The sequence below is a fragment of the Vipera ursinii genome (genome assembly GCF_947247035.1).
Source record: "Vipera ursinii genome assembly, chromosome: 4".
Taxonomy (NCBI): domain Eukaryota; kingdom Metazoa; phylum Chordata; class Lepidosauria; order Squamata; family Viperidae; genus Vipera; species Vipera ursinii.
The window spans coordinates 77,784,607-77,809,065 of record NC_139514.1 but is presented as its reverse complement, the minus strand read 5'-3'; the positions used below and the strand labels follow the sequence as shown (position 1 = coordinate 77,809,065).

General features: G+C 44.9%; 1 protein-coding gene and 1 long non-coding RNA gene across 5 annotated transcripts in view; both read right to left on the bottom strand.

Moving 5' to 3' along the window:
- Window positions 1-24,459, bottom strand: part of LOC310639676 (E3 SUMO-protein ligase ZBED1-like) — a 329,070-nt gene that overhangs the window by 112,913 nt on the left and 191,698 nt on the right. For 2 of the 4 annotated variants that reach the window (XM_083361508.1, XM_083361509.1), the window contains one exon: window positions 10,659-10,866. The exons of the other annotated variants lie outside the window; for them this stretch is intronic. In XM_083361508.1, the coding sequence (XP_083217634.1) occupies window positions 10,659-10,866 (208 nt within the window). The remainder of the gene's footprint in view (window positions 1-10,658; window positions 10,867-24,459) is intronic. 4 annotated transcript variants of the gene reach the window in all.
- Window positions 16,751-17,872, bottom strand: LOC310639740. The gene is made up of 2 exons (XR_014492393.1): window positions 17,321-17,872; window positions 16,751-17,142 (listed from the first exon to the last, which is right to left on the bottom strand). It is a non-coding gene; the product is annotated as an uncharacterized lncRNA (long non-coding RNA).

Here is a 24,459-nt window from a genome sequence, read left to right as displayed (position 1 = left end):
GACTGAATGGCTGTACGTACCGGCAAGCCAGGATACTCAGAGCATCCTACCCCTTAACATCGGGGATGAGTTACTACCCCCTGTTGATAGGGCCCGCAACCTGGGTGTCCTCCTAGACTTGCAGCTATCCCTGGAAGATCACATAGGAGCTGTGACCAAGGGGGCCTTCTCCCGGGTTCGACTGGTGCGCCAACTACGGCCTTATCTGGACCTGGATGCCTTACGTACAGTCACCCATGCCCTTGTGACCTCTCGCCTAGACTACTGTAACACTCTCTACATGGGGCTGCCCTTGAGATCCACTCGGAAGCTTCAACTGGTGCAAAGTACAGCGGCATGGACACTTTTGGGAGCCTCCCGATACTCCCATATCACACCTCTCCTCCGTGCGCTGCACTGGCTTCCGGTTGCCTTCCGAGTGAAGTTCAAGGTGTTAACAATGACATACAAAGCCCTACATGGCATGGGTCCGGACTACCTACGGGAGCACCTTCTGCCAATGTCAACACCCCACCGTCCTGTGCGCTCCCACAGAGAGGGCCTCCTCAGGGTGCCACCGCTCAAGGAATGTCGGCTGGTGGTCCCCAGGGGGAGGGCATTCTCAGTGGGTGCACCAGCCCTCTGGAACTGCTTACCAACTGAAATCCGGATGGCCCCCGACCTCCGCACCTTCCGGCGCGACTTAAAAACTTACCTATTCCAGCAGTCCGGCCTGGCCTGATAGCTCTAATTGGGGTCCCAGTTTGTTTTTACTATTGTTTTTTCAGTATTGTTTCATTATGTTTACCTACCTTACTCTGTACACCGCCCCGAGTCCCTCGGGAGAAGGGCGGTTTATAAAAATAAATAAATAAATAAATAAATAAATAAATAAATAAATAAATAAATAAATAAATAAACAAACTGTCCATAGGGTTTTCATGGCAAAGATACTGGAGTGGGTTGACATTTCCTTCTCCAGGCTATATTAAATTAATTTGAAAGAGACCTTCTTGAAAAACAGCATAACCATGTAAGTATGTATGATATGATTGTGATCACTGCTGGTTTTTCTAAGATGGGGTGGGGAACCTTGGCCCTTTTCTAACTTGTGGACTTCAACTCTCAGAAATTCCTAAGAAGCCATGCTGGCTTGTTAGGGCCAAGGTTCTCCAACCGTTTGAAAATATTGCTTGCACTTATTTATCAACATTGCCACAGTTATTAAAGAATAATTGCTTCCTTACATCACAAGACAGATCATAGAAATAAATTGGTCACTTAATATAATACTTTACAATGTTTATGGGTCACATTTATCTATATGTTTTTTAGTTTCATGGTGATGACAGCAGATATGAAATTATTATCTGGTTTATTTGTTCTGTAACTAAGTTTTCTTATATATAGGTACACACTTTTAAAAAGATATTTGCTTATTTTCTTTCTTGACATGCACATCTTTCTCCTAATTGATATGTTCAATCACTCTCCTCTACCACTAGACGATAGCTCTAGATTTTTTCTCATCTTTTGCCTTTTCTCCCTCTCTGTTTTTGATCTTGCCTCTAATCCTATTTAAATCTCCATCTTCTACATAAGCTATTTTAAACCCTGCATATTATTTTTCACACTATTATTAATTTTTACAGCTTTGTAATCTTGTGGGAATGGCAGGGCTGATGTTTGACACCTCCAGCCTTAGTATTTATTTCTAAACCAAGTCACTAGAACTTTGCTAGACAGTAAGACTGTCCTCATCCATGAGTTGATTGTGAATGAGGAAGCAGTCTGGCATGTGTAACTAAGACCTAGATGAGAACTTAGATAGGATCCATGAAATGGGCCTTGTCTATAGCAGTGGAATCTTTTTAGAAATCTTTTTAGAAATCTATAAATCCCCCACGGTGGCCTTATTTAAATGTAATTATTTCAATTCAATTGACTTGGTTTTTTTGCCCAATTCTGCCCTTAATTTTTGGAGTTTAGCTTCACAACTGTGCATTAATATCAATATGCACTTCTAAAATGTGTGGTTTACACATATTTATTATGTTGAGGGGACTGGTCTGAATCCAGAGGCATTTAGCAATATTAACTGAAAAGAAGCAAGATTGGGCAGTGTGAAAGTTTGTATTTTGTTTTTTCTGGGTAACAAGCACAGAATAATTTTCACTTCAGATAAATACAGCAATATTTGGTACTTGAGTTTTCAAAGATTTCAAACTATTAATACTTCAAAGACATAAAGACAGCTTTTGAAGGCTGAATAATTTCTGCAGGGACACTCTCAGGACATAAACCTTTTTGATGCAAAATCTCCTATGCTTCTGAATTTATCATGTTCTAATAGTAAGAATAAAACAACAAATACTAAGGCACAAGGTAGATTCAGGATATAATTACTAATTAGACCTCAAATTTCTTATATATGCAGGCAGGAATCATTATTCTATTTGGCAAAATGTAATTTAATCTATAGCCAGCCAGTTTGGTGTAGTGGTTAAGACATCAAGCTAGAAGCTGGGAGAACTTGAATTCTAGTGCTGCCCTAGGCACAAAGTTAAATGGGTGACCTTGGAATAGTCGCTTTCTCTCAGAGCTAAGAAGGAGACAATGGCAAATCATTTCTGAAATCTTGCTGAGAAATTTGCAGAGACTTCTCCACTAGTTCTGAAGAATCAGACACAACTGGAGCAGAAAAAAACATTGATAATGGAGGAGGATGAGGTCATGGTATCCTTTGACGTCGTGTCATTATTTACATCTATTCCCCAAGATATGGCCATGTCAACCATGCAAGAGATGCTGCAGGATAAAGAACCACAGCTTCCTGGTTCATTAAATGCAGAAGACTACATACAGCTAGCTCCTCAACTTCTGCCTCAAAACATATTTCACATTCAGCGGCTCCACATATGAACGAATCAAGGGCACACCGATGGGATCTCCATCTGGGGAATAATTGCTGAAGTTGGAATTCAGGGTCATGAGTGATTATAAGTCCACATTTTGGGCTAGGTATGTCGACGACACTTTTGTTGTCATCAAGCATCATGACAAAACCAGTTTCATGGAGAAGCTCAATTCCATGTACCCTGACATTCAGTTCACGGCAGAGGAGGAAGTGAATGATACTCCACCCTTCCTGGATATACTGATTTGTCATGAACATAATGGCACACTTACCACCAGCATTTATCATAAAGCCACACACACTGACAGAATCCTCCACAGTGATAGCAATCATCCCACCGCCCACAAAATCAGCTGCATCCACACACTCTTCAACAGAATTCACATGCACTGCAGCATGCCAATGGAGAAATCTAATGAGTATGCACATCTATATCAGGTTTGCATACGAAATGGATACATCATTGACTTCATCCAATGCTGCCAACAACAGGTATCATGATTTGCGGATGACAGAACCACCACCTCCACCTGGGCCACACTACCTTACATCCATGGTGTCTCAGAAACAGCAGCAAGAATGTTATTGGCACACAACATTAGAGTGGTGCATAGACCCAGACAAACCCTCTGCTCACGAATTATGCACCCCAAAGAACCCTTTAGCCGCAGGCGAAATGTCATCAGTGGTCTACCAAATCAGCTGCAATGACTGTCCATGCAACTACTTTGGTGAGACCACAAAATGCCTCTGGACAAGGCTTCATGAGCATGAACTGGCTGTTAAACAAAAAGAAAAACGATCACAGGTATGGGGTCATACCATCGAGCACAACCACACATTTAAGTTTACAGAAGCCAAAGTCATTGGTTGTCATTTTTTTCTTAAAAAACCCCATGAACTACAAAAATTGGTCAGTTTATGTTTCAAGAGTTGAGACGAAGTTATTATATAAGCTATTACCAAATTTAAAGAGAACTGTCCCCCACAAAGGTTTAAAATACATTTTTTCATGTATACAAATGCAACTGTCAGAATCCATTTATATCACATTTCATAATTGTATAGGTAGAACAACGTGCTATTTCTGAGGATTCTGCCATCTCTCCGAGGGGGGGGGGAGAGGATGGATACTAAAGCAATTTTCAAACAACAGGGGATGTTTTAACGGGGGAAGGGAGGGGGACAGACAGGCCTGGTTTGTATCTTCATTTACAACTGAAAAGGAAAGCAATAACCATAAAACCAAGGAGAGTTCCCTTTCCCATGGAAGGACCTGACACCTAGCAACTGACGACAGCCTGACCAAATGGATGAGGGGAGGGGCTGAAATGGGGATGGTTTATATAGGATTGAAATGTAACTTTTGTAAGATTCCGTCTTGTATTCCCACAATCGATTCCATCCTAGTAAACATTTTCCTTTTGGACTAAACTTGCATCCAAGAGTTCTTATTTCCTAAGATGTGGACTGAGGTGGGTCCTGACAGTAGACGGAATCTGCTTTAAGGGTCAACCTGGAAGGGAAAACCTTACCGGGGGACTTTGCAATAAATACAATGTCTGGCGACGAAGCAAGAGAGGAGGGAAGCCCCATGGAGTGGGAGTCTTCCCCCCAAATGGAATCCCAGAGACAATGGGAAGCTGAAGCAGCATATTCCCCCGGGGAAGAAGCGGTGGAGCAGTACGACCGAAAACCCCGGTGGTCGATGGGCGTTGGAAGGAAAAGTGAGTGGGAAAAGGCTTCGGGAGAAACGACCCTGAGGCGTAGTAACCACCAACCGGAATGGAGACAAGAGATGGAGAGTTCCCTGCACGCCAGCGAGGAGGAGCGGATCCTGGAAAAGGCCATTGATCTGATGAAAGCAACCCTGAGTTCACTGAGGGAGGAGAGAGCTGAAAATTGCAACCGAGGCAGCGCCTGGGGACGCAACTGGAAAGGTAACGGAGGGGATCCAACACCTGAAACCCCGGGGCCATCCAATGGAACAGGAATTGCTGCCTCAGCAGTACCCACCCCCCCAGAACCACAGATGGGGACCAGGATGAGGAACGATACCGGCCACGGTGCAGACAACGCTCCAGCCAAAGACTCCCGCCCCTGGAAGTCAAATTCAAGGGGGAGCCATCACGACTGGGATTTTTCCTAACCCAAGTCCTCAGCTACATGGAAGAGTACGGACGGGACATCCCCAGTGACAAAACACGCATCCAAATTGTGCAATCTGCCCTGGACGGGACGGCTGCAGACTGGGTGGTGAACTTGCATGACTCCAACGCCCCAGAACTCAACGACTTCAACCGATTCATGTCATCTTTGAGGCGACGGTTCGAGGATCCTTTGGCTGACCGTAAGGCCCGGGAGAGAATCAAAACGGTGAGGCAGGGCAGGCAAGCAGTGGCTGATTATACCCAAGAATTCCGAGCCATTGCCAGCAAGCTGAACTGTCCAGAAGACATCCTCCTTAGCCACTTCAAAGACGGTCTGAGCTACGACCTGTATGATGCTTGCCTGCCTCGAGGAGACCCACCCCACCTCGATGACTGGTACATCCTGGCGGAGGAAGTGGAAATAGACCTACTGAAGAGACACCGCAGAGGAAAACCATGGGGCCGCCTGCCACCCGAGCAAACACGCGAGGAGGAAAAACCACCAGCCACAGCCAAAAAATCAACAAGTTGCTTCAACTGCGGGAGAGAGGGCCACCGTGCTGCAGAATGTCGTTCAAAAGCCCCCCCACGAAAACCAGAGGCATCATCCTCCAAGAAGCCGGGGAAGCCCCAAGGCAACACAAAAGAATCTTCCATGAAGGGGACAGAGGCTGTAGAGTCCACAATTCCTGCCAGGAACTGGGACTGGACTCCGGCCTGCACCGCAGGGACGGTGGACAACTCGGAAGACAGCTCAGAGGGAGAACCATTGGTAAGTGGACCCCTTCCACCCATACTTAAGACAGTGACTATATTAGCTTCCCCTATGCCTGAAGCAGCCAAAATAAAAGCTCTGATAGACTCTGGGTGCATCCGCTGCCTTATCAGCCCAACGCTGGTGGAGAGATTGAGCATCCCAGTGAGGTGGCTAAAACAACCAATCTCTTTTAGTCAATTAGATGGGTCAATAGCAGGGGGAGGACCAGCTACCCTAGCCACTTTACCAATCCACCTATCACTGGGGCCCCATGAGGAAGACATAACGTTTATAGTGGCCCCAGGCATGGAATGGCCAATGATCCTAGGACTGGAATGGCTGAAGAAATGGAACCCCGGGATAAACTAGAGGACAGCAGAACTCAATTTCCCAAAGGGGGGGGCAGAAGAACTTAGACTCCAAAAGTACCCCCCCAACCCAGAGGGAGGAGACAGCAGCAGTGGGGAAAGAGAAGGGATTACCAGAGATACCGGAGGAATACAGGGACCTGGCTGAGGTTTTCAGTGAGGAAAGAGCAGATGAGCTTCCCCCCCACCGCCCCACAGACTGCACCATAGAATTCAAACCTGGGGCAAAACTCCCAAAAAGCAGGATGTAGGCCATGAGCCCAAGGGAAATGGCAGAAATGGAGAGATTCATAAAGAAAAACTTAGAAAGAGGATTTATTGACCCGGCCAAACCCAAAGTGGCCGCCCCGGTTCTGTTCAGGGAGAAGAAGGATGGGTCCTTTCGTTTGGTTGTGGACTATAGAAATTTGAACACAATTAGTGAATGTAATCTGTACCCCCTTCCCCTAATGAAGGATATGTTATCCCACCTATCGAAAGGAAAGATTTTTACCAAACTAGACCTGAGGGAAGCATACTACCGTATTAGGATTAAGGAAGGAGACGAATGGAAGACTGCATTCAACTGCCCAATGGGGTGCTATCAATTCAAAGTATTGCCATTCGGACTGCAAGGGGCCCCCGCAGTCTTTATGCAATTAATTAATGACGTGCTGAGAGAGCACCTATATAAGGGGGTCCTGGTTTACCTCGATGACATCCTTATCTTCACAGAAACCAAAGAGGAACATATCAAACTAGTCAGAGCAGTCCTGAAGAAGTTGCGAGCTGCCCACTTATATGCTAAATTATTGAAGTGTGAATTCCATCAGGAAAAAATCGACTACCTGGGATATCGCATATCTCCAGAGGGCATCGAAATGGACCCTGAGAAGGTCAGGGCAGTACTAGAGTGGGCACCCCCCCCGCACACGGAAGCAATTGCAAAGTTTCCTGGGGTTTGCAAACTTCTACCGCCAATTCATTCCCGCATTTGGCCAAATAGCCATGCCCCTCACAAATTTGTTGAAAACAAAGGGGGGGGGGTCACCCGTGAAACCCAGCCAGCCTCTGAAATGGTCAATGGAATGTCAAGCAGCATTTGAGAGGCTAAAGAGACTTTTTTCTGCTGAACCTGTCCTAAAACACCCAGATCCCGACAAACCTTTTGTAATACAGGCAGATGCGAGTGATGTAGCGGTAGGAGCCGTACTATTACAAGAATATGATGGGGGGACATCGCAACCATGCGCATACACATCCAGAAAACTCACAGAAACAGAACAACGCTGGCCAATATGGGAAAAAGAGGCATTCTCGTTGAGGTGGGCATTACTAACATGGCGCCAATTTTTAGAAGGAAATAAAATACCTTTCCAGGTCTGGACAGACCACAAAAATTTGGAAGCACTAAAAACGCCCAGGAAGCTCACTCCTAAGCAAACCCGCTGGTCCCAACATTGTGTTTTCACTCTCAAACACATCCTGGCAGATGCATTATCCCGCATGCCCCAATATAACAGCACAAGAGTTACTGACTTTAAACCACTTGTACTGGAACAACAACTGGCAGCAGCAGTCACCACCAGGGCACAAGAAAAAATGAAGCCGAAGGTAGATAGCCAAACTGGAATTGAATTCAGGAAATCTTTGGAAAGTGATGAATGGTTCCAGAAAAATAAACATGTGTGCACAATTAAAGATGGACTGCTGTGGGTGGGGGAGAAGCTATATATACCTGCCACACAGAGAATCAATTTCATGCAACTGTGCCATGATACAAAATCAGCAGGACACTTTGGCTTTGTAAAAACCTTACACTTAACTAAAAGGCAATTTTGGTGGCCATCTATGAAAAAGGACATAGAAAGCTATGTGGGTAGCTGTCAAATTTGCGCGATGGCCAAAAGACTGCAAGGGAAACCGCCAGGTCTGTTACAACCGGTGGCAAACCCCTCAGCCCCATGGAAAGAAATAGCCATGGATTTTATCGTAGAACTGCCAGAAAGTAATGGAAACACCGTAGTCTGGACTGTCACAGATCTGTTCTCTAAGCAAGTACATTTCATACCTTGCCAAAAAATCCCGACTGCAAAAGCATTAGCAAAACTTTTTGTACAGCATATTTACAGATTGCACGGGGTACCACAACGCATCATATCTGACAGAGGGGTGCAATTTACGTCGGCATTTTGGAAAGAATTTTTATCCCTCTTAGGAACCACCCAAGGACTGTCATCTAGTCACCATCCTCAGACAGACGGAGCTTCTGAAAGACTTAATAATATACTTGAACAATATCTGAGATGCTATATTAATTTTCAGCAGTCCGACTGGACGGACCTACTGCCTTTTGCAGAAGTAGCATATAATAATGCAGTCCACTCAAGCACAGGTTACACTCCTTTTCAAGTAGCTATAGGCTAGAGTTTCAACCCAATACCAGAACTAACCCCAAAAGAACCGGTTATCCCTGATCTGAAGGAATGGATTGCTCAATTACAAAATACATGGCCAATCGTTAGGAAAGCGTTGGAAGATGCCAGAAAAGCATACAAGACACAGGCAGACAAAAACAGAACCGATCCCGCACCATTTAGGGTAGGAGAGATGGTATATTTATCCACAAAATACCTGAAATCACTCCAACCCTGTAAAAAACTAGGACCAAAATATATTGGACCCTTTCCAATTAAAAGAATCATAAACCCAGTAACAGTTGAATTAGAACTACCCAAAAATCTTAGACGAATACACCCAACCTTCCACTGCAGTCTATTAAAGAGAGAACAACAATCACCACTACGAGCAAAAATCCCACCACCACCACCCCCCATCATGGTGGAAGGAGAACAACATTTTGAAGTGAAAGAAATCTTAGATTCCAGAAAACGCCATGGAACGATACAATATTTAGTGGTTCACCTCCCCTCCTCAGAAAATGAGTGGGTTAACAAACTCCATGTTAAAGCACCTAAGTTGCTTAAGAGGTTTCATACAGAATATCCAAACAAACCAGGCTAACATTTATATGTTTTCTTTCCCCACAGATGGACTCATCTTTTTTCTGAAAGGAGAGCCAAATGTCAGAATCCATTTATATCACATTTCATAATTGTATAGGTAGAACAACGTGCTATTTCTGAGGATTCTGCCATCTCTCCGAGGGGGGGGAGGAGAGGATGGTTACTAAAGCGATTTTCAAACAACAGGGGATGTTTTAATGGGCGAAGGGAGGGGGACAGACAGGTCTGGTTTGTATCTTCATTTACAACTGAAAAGGAAAGCAATAACCATAAAACCAAGGAGAGTTCCCTTTCCCATGGAAGGACCTGACACCTAGCAACTGACGACAGCCTGACCAAATGGATGAGGGGAGGGGCTGAAATGGGGATGGTTTATATAGGATTGAAATGTAACTTTTGTCAGATTCCGTCTTGTATTCCCACAATCGATTCCATCAGAGTAAACATTTTCCTTTTGGACTAAACTTGCATCCAAGAGTTCTTATTTCCTAAGATGTGGATTGAGGTGGGTCCTGACAGCAACTAGATGAGAAGTAGGCCAATGGGGATTATTAATCTAATAATTCAAACTTTAAAAAGAAACATAGAAGTATGGAAGTGGACACTGAACCTTGAAAAAAAATCCCTTGACTTTTACATTTAACACAATTACTATAATTTTTTGCACTACAGAAAAAGATATTTATTTATAAATAGAGAAGCTTGCATTCAATTGGCTGTATTTCAATAATTTACTTATCATGAGAAAGTACTTTTAGATCTATTCTTAACAACTAATATAGCAGGGAATTTGATTAAATCACCATTAATCAATAATAATTACAGTTGTTGTGGCATCTTCTTTTACAGAGATGAGATTAACAAGACCAAGCAAAGTTGTAGAAAGATGACAGATGGGAGAGAGAGAGAAAGAAAGTGTGAGAGGGAGAGAACAAATTAACTCCATAATGTAACAAAATGTTGAGCTCTGGGCAGGAAGATAAATAGAGAGGTTTAAGTGGAATAAATTGAAACTAATACTTGCCAGAATTACTGTCAAATGTCAAGTATATTCAAGAAATCTGGTCTAATGCAGAACATAAATGATAAGGAGAAATGTCAACAAGACGAGACGTGCAAAATGACATTTCAAAGCTTCTCCCACCCCAAATTTCTTAAAAGTCCTATAGGCACACATACCATGCAAGTAAACATAAAACGAAAACAAAAATCTGGACTATGTACTTTATATATAACTTATACATATGTTGAATATTTTATTTTTTCTGAAGCCTGCTTATGTAACATGATTTTTCTTTCTTTGATCTTCTCTGCAGCCTCCCTCCTGCAAATCTTCTCTATGCAAACTTCGATTCATTTTTAGCATACTTTAATCTGAAGGTGGCTATAGAATGAAAAGACAACTGGCCATCTCTACTGTGCTAATAAATACTCTTCTGTGGGTGGGAGGGATTAATAATATTAGGATGAAAAATTCCATACCTGCTTTGTAAATCATGAAGATCTAATTCACCTACATAATGGGTGGCTGATGAGAGGGTGACAATCCGAGCATTGTGGCTATGTGTTCCTGATTGCTTCAGTGTATCCAATAAGAGATTTGTCAACAAGAAATGTCCCAGGTAGTTAACACCAATGTGCTCTTCAAACCCATCTTCTGTCTTCTTTTCGGGTACCAGCATCACTGCAGCTGAAGAATTGAACAATAAAGTGAATTTTGTTGGATACATGCCTGATTTTGTTTCATATAGCCGAGTAAAAATTTAAGAAAACTCCTGTATTCTTTCCCTATGGCGGCCAATGTATCTCACAGAAAGTCCATAAGCAGGACATCTATAAAGCAGCAGCATCTCATTTTCAATTATCTCAGTATCACAATTAAAATAAGGCATTCTATATGATATAAAATTTAAATATAAAATAGAACATTAAAGAGATTTTGCCCAGAAACTAGCAACATTGTGTTCTGCCGTGCTGCCATGAGGTCAAGTATACACTGATGGGGGCACAAAGAGCAGGTATACATATGTGTTGTTGTCTGCATGTCACCACAATCACAAAGAGCAGAAACAACTGGATAGCCCAATTTGTTCAGAGTGTCTCCGGATCTTGTTGTAGTTGTGCACAATCTATTGAATGATTTCCATACTTCCCAGCTTTTTTTCCTACAGATCCATCAGGGGTATAAAAAGTCAATTTCTACACACAGAAAATAACCGACCAAGGCTACCTCCACAGAAAAACAAATAAAAGCTAAGGCTAATAAACCAAGATAGAAGAATGGTGGATTTGTTTTATGCAGAGAAAGGCAATTAAGAAAAATATTTGTCTAAAAATACATGACCGAATTTGCAGCAGTTTTATTATTGTATGTGCATATTTGTTTGTGGTGAGAGAACTCTCAAAATGACCTGATTATTCTGTTGTTGAAGTAACTCAAATGGTAACACCTAGTATATTTATAAATTAAGCAATTAAAGATTCAAGTGCCAAATGTGGAAATGAATATAAAGATGTAGCAGAAATATTCATTATTTTTATTCTTTGAAAATGCAGCATATTTAGGAGAAACTTAGCGGCTGTAATGGAATGTGTGGGTGACCTTGGCGAATGAGACGAAGACATGCTGTCTAGGAAACAATCAGACAAGAGAGGCAGAAGCCCCCAATAGCTTAAGAGCTAGGTGAGGAAAAAAAACTAAGGAAGGACTCACCCTAATGAATCAATCAGGCAGTTTAAAGTGATGTGGGAATTTGTACTTTCAGACTTGCAAGTTCTTATTATTGTAAACTTACAGTAAAGTAGAATTAGTTCATCTAGTTGTGTGTCTTGTCTGGTTTACCTGGGAGAGCTGACAATAGCCCAGTTGTTTAAATCAGGCATCTCAGTATGGTCCATGGAAAAAAACCCAAAACATACTCAAATTGTTGAAATATCTGGAAACTGCTTTTAATTTACTGCAGTTGTATAATAGGTCTGTAGGGTAGTTTAATGCCATTGGGTAATGTGTTTTTAATCACAATTTGAGAGGATACACTCATTGAAGCTGGAATTTGAGAGCAATATATAAATGTTCATAACACTCAGGCTGACAATGTCCAGAACAGGGCGGGTTATGCAAGATACATTCTAATATGCAGAATGCAGTCACTGGAGCAATACAGCATTTAACTTCTTAAAGGCAACCTTATTCTATACACATGATCAGCAGTTAAAAACTATCTAGGGTATGATTCCTGGGCATGACTGGTCAAATATTCAGTTGGGTCATGTATTTTCTTCCCCAAGCTTTCAGTTTGCAAGGCAGATTATAGTTTTGGAACTTTTATAGTGGATATCCCTCAGATATAAATTTCTCAGTCATATTTTGTTTACTTTTTATACACTTCCCTTGGTTGCCCTGATTCACAATCAGATTTTTCAATGTCATTGTTACATTGCTGAAAACTAGATCTATCAGATTTTAGACCAGGCAGTCATTATGTAGTCCATAATGATGGTGCATGATTGTGACAGTATATTTTATCAGTATTCCACCTTGGAGATTCATTTATCAACTACAAGTGAAAATAAATAAGAAGTATAATGTTATATTCTCATTGTCTGTTATATTTCCTTTTCTTTATCACCAAGCCTGGCACATTATTTAAGCTTCTGCTGCTCACAGTCTTGACTGATGTTCAATTAACCTTATATCCATGAACTGATCTCACACTGAGGGCTGCAAATGTTCATCTTACACTTGAAACTTTATTCATCATAGATTAGTTTATGCATAGATTACTGCATTAAGATTCCTGATTCCTTTTTTCCAACTCTATTTAAGCTGTTCTGGATCTTCTATATTATTACATGATTTATAATATCATGAACGCTTTAGTAAATCCCAATCTGTCATGCCCCACACAGGTAGGTGGAATGCAAGATTAACACATTTCTTGAATGCCCCTTTGGGAATAAATGCAGAATCTTGGAAACTGCAATTTAATTTATAGTGAAGGTTGATATGAATTGTCATTTCTAATATAAACTACCAATGGATTTTCCTTTTATTTCTTGCTTACATCTACTCTTCTTTCCACTGTTTTCTACAACATCTCTGTCAGAATCCATTTATATTTCATTTCTAACTCCCTATCTGTGCAAACCTAAATCACGCCCCCTTACTGGATTCTGCCATTCCAAGGAGGAAAGAGAAGATAGGGGTGCTAATTGCCCCTCTCTATCCCTTAGATGTAATGTTTGTTTATTCAGCCTGCCTGGTGGCCATCACAAAAGACTGAACAACAAATAAAGGCACGTGGGGAGGGAATTCTGGTTTGCATCTCCAAATGGAAGGTGAAAGGGAGGAAGTAACAATATTGCAAATGTACTGGTGATTCTCCTTTTTGTTCCCATGAGGGGTTTGACATCTGAGACTCAACTGATCCATGACTAACCAAATGGACTGAAGGGGTGGGGTTATTACTCGGGGACACTTTAAAAGTATCGATCTGTGAAACAGCTTCAGATCCTGATTATATTATCCACTGTCAACCATGTTTTAGTAAAAGTTCCTGTTTGGGCAATCTTATCTCCAAGAGTTCTTCTTTCCTAAGATGTGGATTTTGGTGGGTTCTGACATTAGACAGGATCTGCATTAAGAAGGGAGAACCTTACCGGGGGACTTTGCAAAAAATACAATGTCTAACGACAAGGCAAGGGAGGAGGAAAACCCCATCGAAAGGGAACTTTCCCCCCAAACAAAACCCCACCAATGATCAGAAGCTGAAGCATCATATTCCTCCAGGGAAAAGGTGGTGGAGACGCATGACCGCAAACTGTGGTGGTCGATGGGCACTGGAAGGAAAAGCGAGTGGAAAAAGGCATCGAGGAAAATGACCCTGAGGTGGGGCGGCCACCAAACCAAATGGAGGCAAGAGATGGAGATCTCCCTGGACGTCAGTGAAGAAGACGGGAGTTATGCACCCAGGCCGGAGTGGATCCTAGAGAAAGCTATTGACCTGATGAAGAAAACCCTTAGCTCACTAAGAGAGGAGAAACCTGAATACTGCAGCAGTGCCTGGGCCCACAAGTGGAGAGACAGTGGGGGCGGGATCCGGAACCTGCAACACCGGGGCCGTCCACTGGATCAGGAGCTGCTGCCTCAGAAGCACCGAGCCCCTGGCAAACCACATACAGGGATCAGGATGGGGGGCAATACCGCCTGCTGTACATTCAAAGACTACCACACCCGGAAGCGAAATTCAGGGGAGAGCCACCACACTTGGGGTTTTTCCTAACCCAAGTCCTCATCTATATGGAAGAATACGGATGGGACATCCCCAGTTGACAAAGCCCGCATCCGCATCGTGCAATCCGCCCTGGACAGACTGGCTGCAGACTGGGTGGTGAACCTGCATGACTCCAATGCTCCAGAACTTAATGACTTCAACCGGTTCATGTCATCCTTGAGGAGGCAATTTGAGGACCCTTTGACTGATCGTAAGAGAGAATCAAAACAGTGAGGCAGGGCAGACGGCCTGTGGCTGAATATACCCAAGAATTCCGAGCCATTGCCAGTAAGCTGAAGTGGCTGGAAGACATCCTCCTTAGCCATTTCAAAGACGGGCTAAACTGTGACCTGTATGATGTTTGCCTGCCTTGAGGAGACCCACACCATCTTGATGACTGGTATGTCCTAGTAGAGGAGGCAGAGATAGACCTACTAAAAAGGCACCGCCAGGGAAAACCACCATCCATGGCTAAGAAATCAACAGACTGATTCATATGTGGGAGAGAGGGCCACCACGCTGTAGGATGCCGCTCAAAAGCCCCTCAGCACAAATCAGAGGCATCACCCTCCAGGAGATCAGGGAAGTACCCAGCCAAACCAAAAGAACCTGCCATGAGGGAGATAGAGGCTGTAGAATCCCAAATGCCTGCCAAGGAATGGGAGATAACTCTGGCCTACACCGCAAGGGTGGTGGACACCTCGGAGGACAGCTCGGAGGGCAAAACCCTGGTAAACGGATCCATTCCACCCATCCTTAAGACAGTGACTATATTAGCTTCCTCCATGCCCGAAGCCATCAAAGTAGAAGCCCTAATAGACTCTGGCTGCATCCGCTGCCTCATCAGCCTGATGATGGTGGGGAATTCGGGCATTCCAAGTGAAGAGACTAAAACAATCAATCTTCTTTGGCCAGTTAGATGGGTCCATAGCAGGGGGTCCCTAGCTACACTAGCCACCTTACCAGTTTACCTGTCCCTGGGGACTCATGAGGAAGACATAATGTTTGTAGTGACCCCAGGCATGGAATGCCCAATGATTTTAGGACTGGAATGGCTGAAGAAATGGAACCCCTGGGTAAACTGGAGGACAGCAGAACTCAACTTCCCAGAGAGGGAGAATAGGAACGTAAAACCCCAAAGCACCCCCCAACCCAAAGAGAGGAGACAGGATCAGTGGAGGAAGAGAAGGGGTTACCAGAAATACCAGAGGAATACAGGGACCTTGCTGAAGTTTTCAGTGAGGAATGGGCAGATGAGCTTCCCCCTCACCGGCCCACAGACTGTGCTATAGAATTCAAACCCAGGGCAAAACTCCCGAAGCCCAGGATGTATGCCATGAACCCAAAAGAAACAGTGGAGATGGAAAGATTCATTAAAAAAAAACTTAGAAAGGGGATTTATTGAGCCTGCCAAACCCAAAAAGGCCACCCTGGTCCTGTCAGGGAGAAGAAGGACAGCACTCTTCATTTGTGCATGGATTATAGATCCCTTAGCACAGGGGTGTCAAACTCAATTTCATTGAGGGCCACATCAGCATTATGGTTGCCCTCGGGGGGCCGGGTGGGTGTGGCCAGGTGGGTGTGGCCGGGTGGGCATGGATGGGTGGGCGTGGCCATCTCAATGCTGCTCACTCAGCACAGCTGACTCGAGATACCTGGGTCAGGAGAGAACAAGTTGCACCAGCTAATTTGATGTGGGGACATCTCATTGCCCTACAAGCTCTTCACCTCCCCAAACTTCTGCAGCCAAGCATGTGCACATGCACACGCACTGTATTCCACGTTTAGGGGCTTTTATCCACAGAGGATGAAAAGGGCCTTCTTCCCAAGCCAGGCATGATTGGTAGTTTGTTAGCTCAGATGTAGATAGCCTCCTAGTCTCCAAGCTTGAAGTGTGTGTGTGTGTGTGTGTGTTTGTGTGTGTGTGTGTGTAGTTTCCTTCTTCTGCCTTGACAGATCTCTGGAGAGCAAGAGGAGGCAGGGGAGCAGCACTTCCCAGTCCTGCATGAGGGAGGCTGGCCCTTCTTGAAAGGGAATCCCCATTTCTAATTATGCATGGTAAGGATGCTGACTTGTTGGAGCAGCCTTCCCTCATGCAGCTTCCCTGCCACCTTCTGCTCCTCTCCAGAGATCTTTCAAGGCAGAAGAAGTTGGAGGAAACTGCTTTCTGGAAACTTTCACCACATCAAGCATCATGGTTGCCTTCAAAGGGCCAGTTGCATGTAGGACTATTGTATCATATTAGTTCAGAAGTGTATTATGTCTAAGAGTAGGGCAAAAAGGAGTAAAATTTCAAATATGAACAAATAAATTATTTATTTCAAATAAATCTGCAAAAACACATTTAAAACAAAGAAGAAACAAGCTTTTTAGTTCTCATGCCATTTTGTCCGAACTGGATGTTTGGCATCTTTTCCTGGCTACAAGTTCATCCATGTTTGGGGATAGGTTTTGAGTGGTGGATACTCTCAGGATAGAGTGGAGGTGTGCATCCGTGAGCTGACTTCTGTGTGCGCTTTTGTTCACCCTCATGACAGAGAAAAGTTGCTCACAGAGGTATGTACTCCCAAACATGGAGAGCATTCGAGTAGCTTGTAGGCGGAGTTGGGGCATTGTTTCAGGGATGAACCTGGTGAACTGTGCGGGTCCTACAGAATCGTACTTTCCCTTCAGTGTGCTATTACATTGAAGTTCTATCAGCTCCATCTGGATATTTACAGGAGCACTGTCCACTTCGACTGAAAATGGATTGCTGAGCAGTCCAAAACTGAATTTCTGTTTTTCAAAATCAGCAAAGCGACGTGTAAACTCCATTTGAAGTGTGCTCAGTTTATCAGCAAACTCAGCATTTGAGAAGGCAGTGGTGGAGACCTGGTTTTTTATTGTTTGGCAACTGGGAAAGTGACTCAAGTTTCCTTGCTGCATGTGAGTCTCCCACAGTCGCAGCTTTACTTGAAAAGCTTTCACAGCATCATACATGTCTGTGATCACACGGTCCCGTCCCTGAAGCTGTAGGTTTAGTGCACTGAGATAATTAGTAATGTCACATAGAAATGCTAATTCACACAGCCACTTTTCATCCTTCAATTCTGTGCAGTCTTTTCCTTTGCTTTCAATAAACTGACAAATTTCCATGCGTAAATCAAAAATTCTATTGAGCACTTTCCCTCGACTTAGCCATCGCACCTCTGTGATAAGGGAGATCACCAAGTTCAGAATTTATTTCTTCAAGAAAAGTCTTAAATTGACGGTGATTTAAACCTTTGGCTCTTATAAAGTTAACTGTCTTTGTTACAGTGTGCATTACATGGTCCATTTTCAGGGCTTTGCCACATAGTGTTTCTTGATGTATAATGCAGTGATATGCTGTCAGCTCACCTGTGCAATTCTCACTCTTCATTTTGTCTCGCATCCTTCCTACTAGTCCACTCTTTTCCCCGCACATTGAAGGTGCTCCATGTGTTGTAAGTCCTATAAGTTTGTCCCAGGGTAGTTTCATGTCATGTATACTTTTTGGATACTGTTTCAAATATGTCCTTCCCTGTGGTAGTGCCATGCAGTGATTTTATATCCAGAAGCTCCTCCGTAATGCATAAACCTGATTCCACTCCACGGATGAAGATTGTCAGCTGTGCTGTGTCAGAGACATCAGTGCTCTCATCCACAGCAAGGAAATAAGCAATAAATTCTTTTCCCTTTTCAACCAATTGTCCTTGCAAATCAGTGGCAAGCACACATATCCAATAAACAACAGTATTTCTGCTTAGGCTTATGTTCGAAAAAGCTTGCTTTTGGTCTGGACACATGACTTTGAAAACTTTAATCATGCAGCGCTTCAAAAACTCCCCCTCTGTAAATGGCCGGGCTGATTTGGCTATCTCTTCTGCCACTATAAAACTAGCTTTCACAGCAGCTTCACTTTGTGATTTTGCTTTTCTGAACATATGCTGCTGTGACATCAGGCTCTTTTTCAACTCTTCCACCTTCTGTGCTTTCTGCTCCATGTTCAAGGTTTGTACTTGTCCTGATGCTTCGTCTCATAGTGCCGTCTCAAGTTATACTCTTTAAATACAGCCACAGTAGCTCCACAGACAAGGCACACAGCCTTATCTTCAATGTCAACAAACAGGTACTCTGGCTCCCACCTCTTTTTAAAAGCATCTTTTTTCAAAGTCCACTTTCTGTTTGGCCATTTTGGGGGGTTTAAATATTGGCACACAGGTCTTCTTCCCTGCAGATATATATATGGATGAGACTGGACAGAAAGCTCAAAGTCTCAGGTACTGTGTGAGGCAAGCAGTTGTGAGCACATTAGGTATCCACTCTGCTGGCTCAGTAGGATGCTGCAAGTCCAGATGTTTGGAGTAGGTTTAGCAACATAACAGCATCTGTGGAGAGAAAGCAAGAAAGCAGCCGTCTTTGATACAATTGAAATTATATGTTTTATGCAAGAGAGATCCTGTATGGATGGAGGAAAAAAACAGCAATCCACGATCACTCAGAAGCTGGTCTAGCAGCCACAAGGACTACTCAGCCTCCATTTCTGATCAGATTCTGATATTTTCAGGGCTGCCTTCCAGTCTCTCATTGCAAAGGGGGGGGAATCAAGACACATCCAGCTTTCCCAAATAGGAAACAAGGAACCACTTGCTCCATTTTTCCCAACAACTCTCCTATGTCCATGAAGCCCAGAAATAGAGTTCAAAATCCCTGAAATATCCATTCAAAATTTAGCTTTTGCAAGCAATGATGGTTAGTTCTCTCAAGGTCTGTCAGTCTGTCCTTTGGGGGAGACCCAAAGCACCCCTCCATTGATTTCAACATATTTTCCACCAAGAATCAGACTGAGCATAATGAGGTTTGGGGACCCAGGGGGCAAGGGGATGGGGCTCATGGGGGCACTGGCAGGGACGGTCCATGGAAAAGGAGGCCAGTGGCATGTGATTCAGGCTGGGAACCTGCGGGGGAGGGGGAGAAGCAACTCCAGGACAGAGGGATGGAGCCAGTCTGGGCACTGCCCAAGATTGCAGGAGGGCGGCTGCTGCTTCACTCTTGTGGCTCCGCAGTGCCCGGAAGAAGAGACGAAGTGGCTCTGCTCCTGGGGGCGTGTCTCAGCCGGGGCGCTGCAGGATTGGGCCGGGCGCCTTGGCTCGCCCTCCACAGTGCCCGGAAGAGGAGACGAAGCGGCTCCGCTCCTGGGGGCGCATCTCGGCTGGGGCGCTGCAGGATCGGGCTGGGCGCCTCGGCTCGCCCTCCGCAGCGCCCGGAAGAGGAGATGAAGTGGTTCTGCTCATAGGGGCACATCTCGGTTGGGGTGCTGCAGGATCGAGCCGGGCACCTCGGCTCACCCTCTGCAGCACCTGGAAGAGGAGATGAAGCGGCTCCGCTCCTAGGGGCGCATCTCAGCTGGGGCGCTGAAGGATCGGGCCGGGTGCCTTGGCTCGCCCTCCACAGCACCTGGAAGAGGAGATGAAGCGGCTCCACTCCTAGGGGTGCGTTTCAGCCGGGGCGCTGCAGGATCGGGCTGGGCACCTTGGCTCGCCCTCCGCAGTGCCCGGAAGAGGAGATGAAGCAGCTCCGCTCGTGGAGGCGTGTCTCAGCCGGGGCACTGCAGGATCCGGGCCGGGCGCCTCCACTCACCCTCTGCAGCGCCCGGCACAGGAGCCCGTGCCCCAAAGCATGCCAGCAGAGGAAACAGAGCGGCTCTTTCTCTGGCCACCTCAAGTCCTCCTTTCTGCCTGGGCGCCTCTCCCCCTCACCAGCTGGGCATCTCTCGTCCTCCCCATCCCCCGGCATCCTGCCTCACTCCCTCCTGCCTCCTCCGTGTCCAGTTGGTCTGGTGTGAGCCATGGAGGGTGGTGGCCTGGCTGGACTCAGGCACAACTTCCCTGCATTTCTGGGCCAGGTGACGCTCTGCAGCTCTGAGGAGACCCCAGCGCTCCGTGGTGAGTGAAAAAGGGTGGCGGAACAGGGCAAGGGGAGACCTGCTGGGCAGGGAAGAGGCAGGCCTGGGGAATCCAGAGACTGTCCACCCCCACCCGCACAGCAAGTAGAAAAAGGTCCCACTCACCTTTCCACTCCTCCTGTTTCTTCCTCTGCTGACTCCACGTGCAGTCCAAAGAAGCAAAGAAGTTTGTGGGCAGTCCCACAAACCAAAGTTCATTCAATCAATTCGAACTTTGAGAGTTTTGTGTGTGTGTGTGTGCAGTTTGAATTGATTGATTGAATTTTTTTAGTCCCACTTTTTTTTTGGAACTGGGAGGAGGCTGCCTGGGGTCTGGCCAATGAGCTGTCGAGGGGCTAATGAGCTGCAAATGTTGCTGGGCTCCACCAGACCACGTGAACTTGCCTCCTACTGAGCAAGTGCTCAGCCGGGCCGGCACCAAGGTGGTGGGGGCCGGACCTTTGTAATTTCCAGAAGAGTTGTGCGGGCCGGATTCAATCATATGGCGGGCTGTTTGTGGCCCACGGGCCTTGTGTTTGACATGTCTGCCTTAGCACAATTAGTGAATGTAATCTGTATCTCCTACCCCTAATGAAGGTTATGCTATCCCACCTATCGAAAGGAAGAATTTTTACCAAACTAGACCTGAGAGAAGCATATTACTGCATTAGGATTAAGGAAGGAGACGAATGGAAGACTGCATTCAATTGCCCAATGGGTTGCTACCAGTTCAAAGTCCTGCAATTTGGACTGCAAGGCCCCCCTGCAGTTTTTATGCAATTAATTAATGAAGTGCTAAGAGAGCACCTATATAAGGGGCTCCTGGTTTACTTAGATGACATCCTTATCTTCACTGAGACTAAAGAGGTGCATGTTAACCTAGTCAGAGCAGTTTTTAAAAAATTGCAGCCACCCACCTATATGCGAAATTATCGAAATGTGAATTCCACCAGGAAAGAATAGGGGTATCGCATATCCCCACAGGGCTTTGAAATGGACCCTGATAAAGTCAGGGCAGTATTAGAATGCCCCCCCCCCAAGCACAAGAAAGCAATTGCAAAGTTTCCTGGGGTTTGCAAACTTCTACCACCAATTCATCCCCTCGTTTGTCCAAATAGCCCTGCCCCTCACAAATTTGTTGAAAATGAAGCAGCATTTGAGAGGCTAAAGAGACTTTTTTCTGTTGAACTTGTACTGAGACACCCAGATCCCAATAAACCTTTTGTAATACAGGCAGACACTAATGATGTGGCAGTGGGAGCTGTATTATTACAGGAAAATGACGAGGGGGCATTGCAGCCATGTGCATATACATCCAGGAAACTCACAGAGACAGAACGTTGGCCCGTGTGGGAAAAGGAAGTGTACACTGTGAAATGGTCATTACTTACATGGCACCATATAAAATCCCCTTCCACGTCTGGACAGACCACAAAAATTTGGAAGCACTAAAAACACCTAGGAAACTCACTCCTAAGCAAGCCCGCTGGTCCCAACATTTTCACCAATTCCATTTCACCCTCAAACACTTACCGGGTGGTGGGGAAAGAATTTCTTGGTGGATGAATTATCTCGCATGCCCCAATATAACAGCACATGGGTCACTGACTCTAAACCACTTATGCCCGAACAACAACTGGCAGCACCAGTCACCACCAGGACCCAAGCTAAAATGAAGCTGCGGGTGGATAGCCAAACTGGGATAGAATTCCGAAAGTCATTGGAAACTCATGAATGGTTCCAGAAAAATAGACATGTGTGCACAAGACATGTGTGCACATGTGTGAACTACACTTGGTGGGTGAGAAGTTATACATAACTGCCACCCAGAGGATCAATTTCATGCAGCTGTGCCATGATATAAAATCAGCAGGACATTTCGGGTTTGCAGAAACCCTACACTTAAATAAAAGGCAATTTTATTTATTTATTTTATTTATTTTATTTTAATTCCATTTATATCCCGCCCTTCTCCGAAGATTCAGGGCGGCTTACAAGCTTAGCAGTAGCCTTCATTCTATGTATATGCCTGCTTATTAGGGCTTTCATACACCCCCCCAAGCGGCATTATTACAAAGTCAGCTTATTGCCCCCAACAATCTGCGTCCTCATTTTACCTACCTCGGAAGGATGGAAGGCTGAGTCAACCTTGAGCCTGGTGGGATGCGAACCTGCACTAATTTTGGTGGCCATCCATGAAAAAGAACATAGAAAGCTACATGGGCAGCTGCCAAACTTGCACTATGGCTAAGAGGCTGCAAGGGAAGTTGCCAGGATTGTTACAACCAGTGGCGAACCCCTCAGCCCCATGGAAAGAGATAGCCATGGATTTTATAGTGGAATTACCAGAAAGCAATGGGAACACTGTAGTTTGGATGGTCACGGACTTGTTTTCCAAACAGGTGCACTTCATCCCTTGCCAAAAGATCCCCACTGCAAAAGCCTTAGTGAAACTTTTCCTGCAGCATATTTACAGATTGCATGGGGCACCACAACGCATCATATCTGATAGGGGGTTGCAATTTACGTTGGCATTTTGGAAAGAATTTTTATCCCTTTTAGGAACCACCCAAGGATTGTCATCTAGTCATCATCCTAAAACGGGAGGTTCAGCTGAACGTTTGAACTCAGTACTTGAGCAATATTTAAGATGCTTTCTTAATTTCCAGCAGAGAAATTGGACGGACCTACTGCCTTTCGCAGAAGTGGCATATAATAAGGCAGTCCACTCCAGCACAGGTTACACTCCTTTTCAAGTAGCTACTGGTCAAAGTTTCAACCCCATGCCAGAACTAACCCCAAATGAACCGGTAATCCCAGCACTGAAGGAATGGATTGCACAATTACAAAACATCTGGCCAATCATTAGGAAAGCTTTAGACAAAGCTAGACAAGCATACAAAGCACAAGCAGACAAAAAAAGAGTCAATCTCAAACCATTCAGGGTGGGAGAGATGGTATATTTATCCACAAAATACTTTAAATCCCTACAACCCTGTAAAAAACTTGGACCAAAATATATTGGACCTTTTCAAATTAAAAGAATCATAAACCCAGTAACAGTAGAATTAGAAATCTTAGGCAGATACACCCAATTTTTCACTGCAGTTTACTAAAAAGAGAACAGTCACCCCTACGAACAAACCTCCCCCCCACCTCCTATCATGGTGGAAGAAGAACGACACTTTGAGGTAAAAGAAATCCTGGATTCTAGGAAACACCATGGAGGAATTCAATACTTAGTAGCTTGGAAACACCTCCCCTCCTCAGAAAATGAGTGGATCAATAAACATCACATTAGAGCACCCAGGTTGCTGAAGAAGTTTCATACAGAATATCCTAACAAACCAGGCTAACATTTATATTTTGTTTCCTCTACAGGTGGACCTCTCTCTTTTTTAAAAGGAGGGCAGAATGTCAGAATCCATTTATATTTCATTTCTAACTCCCTATCTGTGCAAACCTAAATCTCAACCCCCCCCTTACTGGATTCTGCCATTCCAAGGAGGAAAGAGAAGACAGGGGTGCTAATTGCCCCTCTCTATCCCTTAGATCACGGGATGGCAACCCGTGGCTCCGGAGCCGCATGTGGTTCTTTCAGCCAACTCCTGTGGCTCTCAGTCCTCCGCCATGTGCAGTCTGGAAAAAAAAGTTCAACCAATCAATTCAAATTTCTCACGAAGAAAAAAAGTCTTGATAATTGATTGGTTGAACTTCTTTGGTTTGTGGGATGCTGAGGCTGACTGAACTCGCAGGAAAGGCAGAGGTGCTGCTTGGAGCCGGAGGGGAAGCCGGTCAGATTTCCTCCAACTTGCCAGGCAAGCGGAGGCTGAACAAACAAGCGTGTGAGGCAGAGGTGCTGCTCAGGGCCGGAGGGGAGGCCGAGCAGATTTCCTCCGCCTTGCCAGGCAAGCGGAGGATGAACAAACGCGTGTGCGAGGCAGAGGTGCTGCTCGGGGCTGGAGGGGAGGCGGTCAGATTTCCTCCACCTTGCCAGGCAAGCGGAGGCTGAACAAACGTGCGCGAGAGGCAGAGGTGCTGCTCGGGGCCAGAAGGGAGGCCAGGC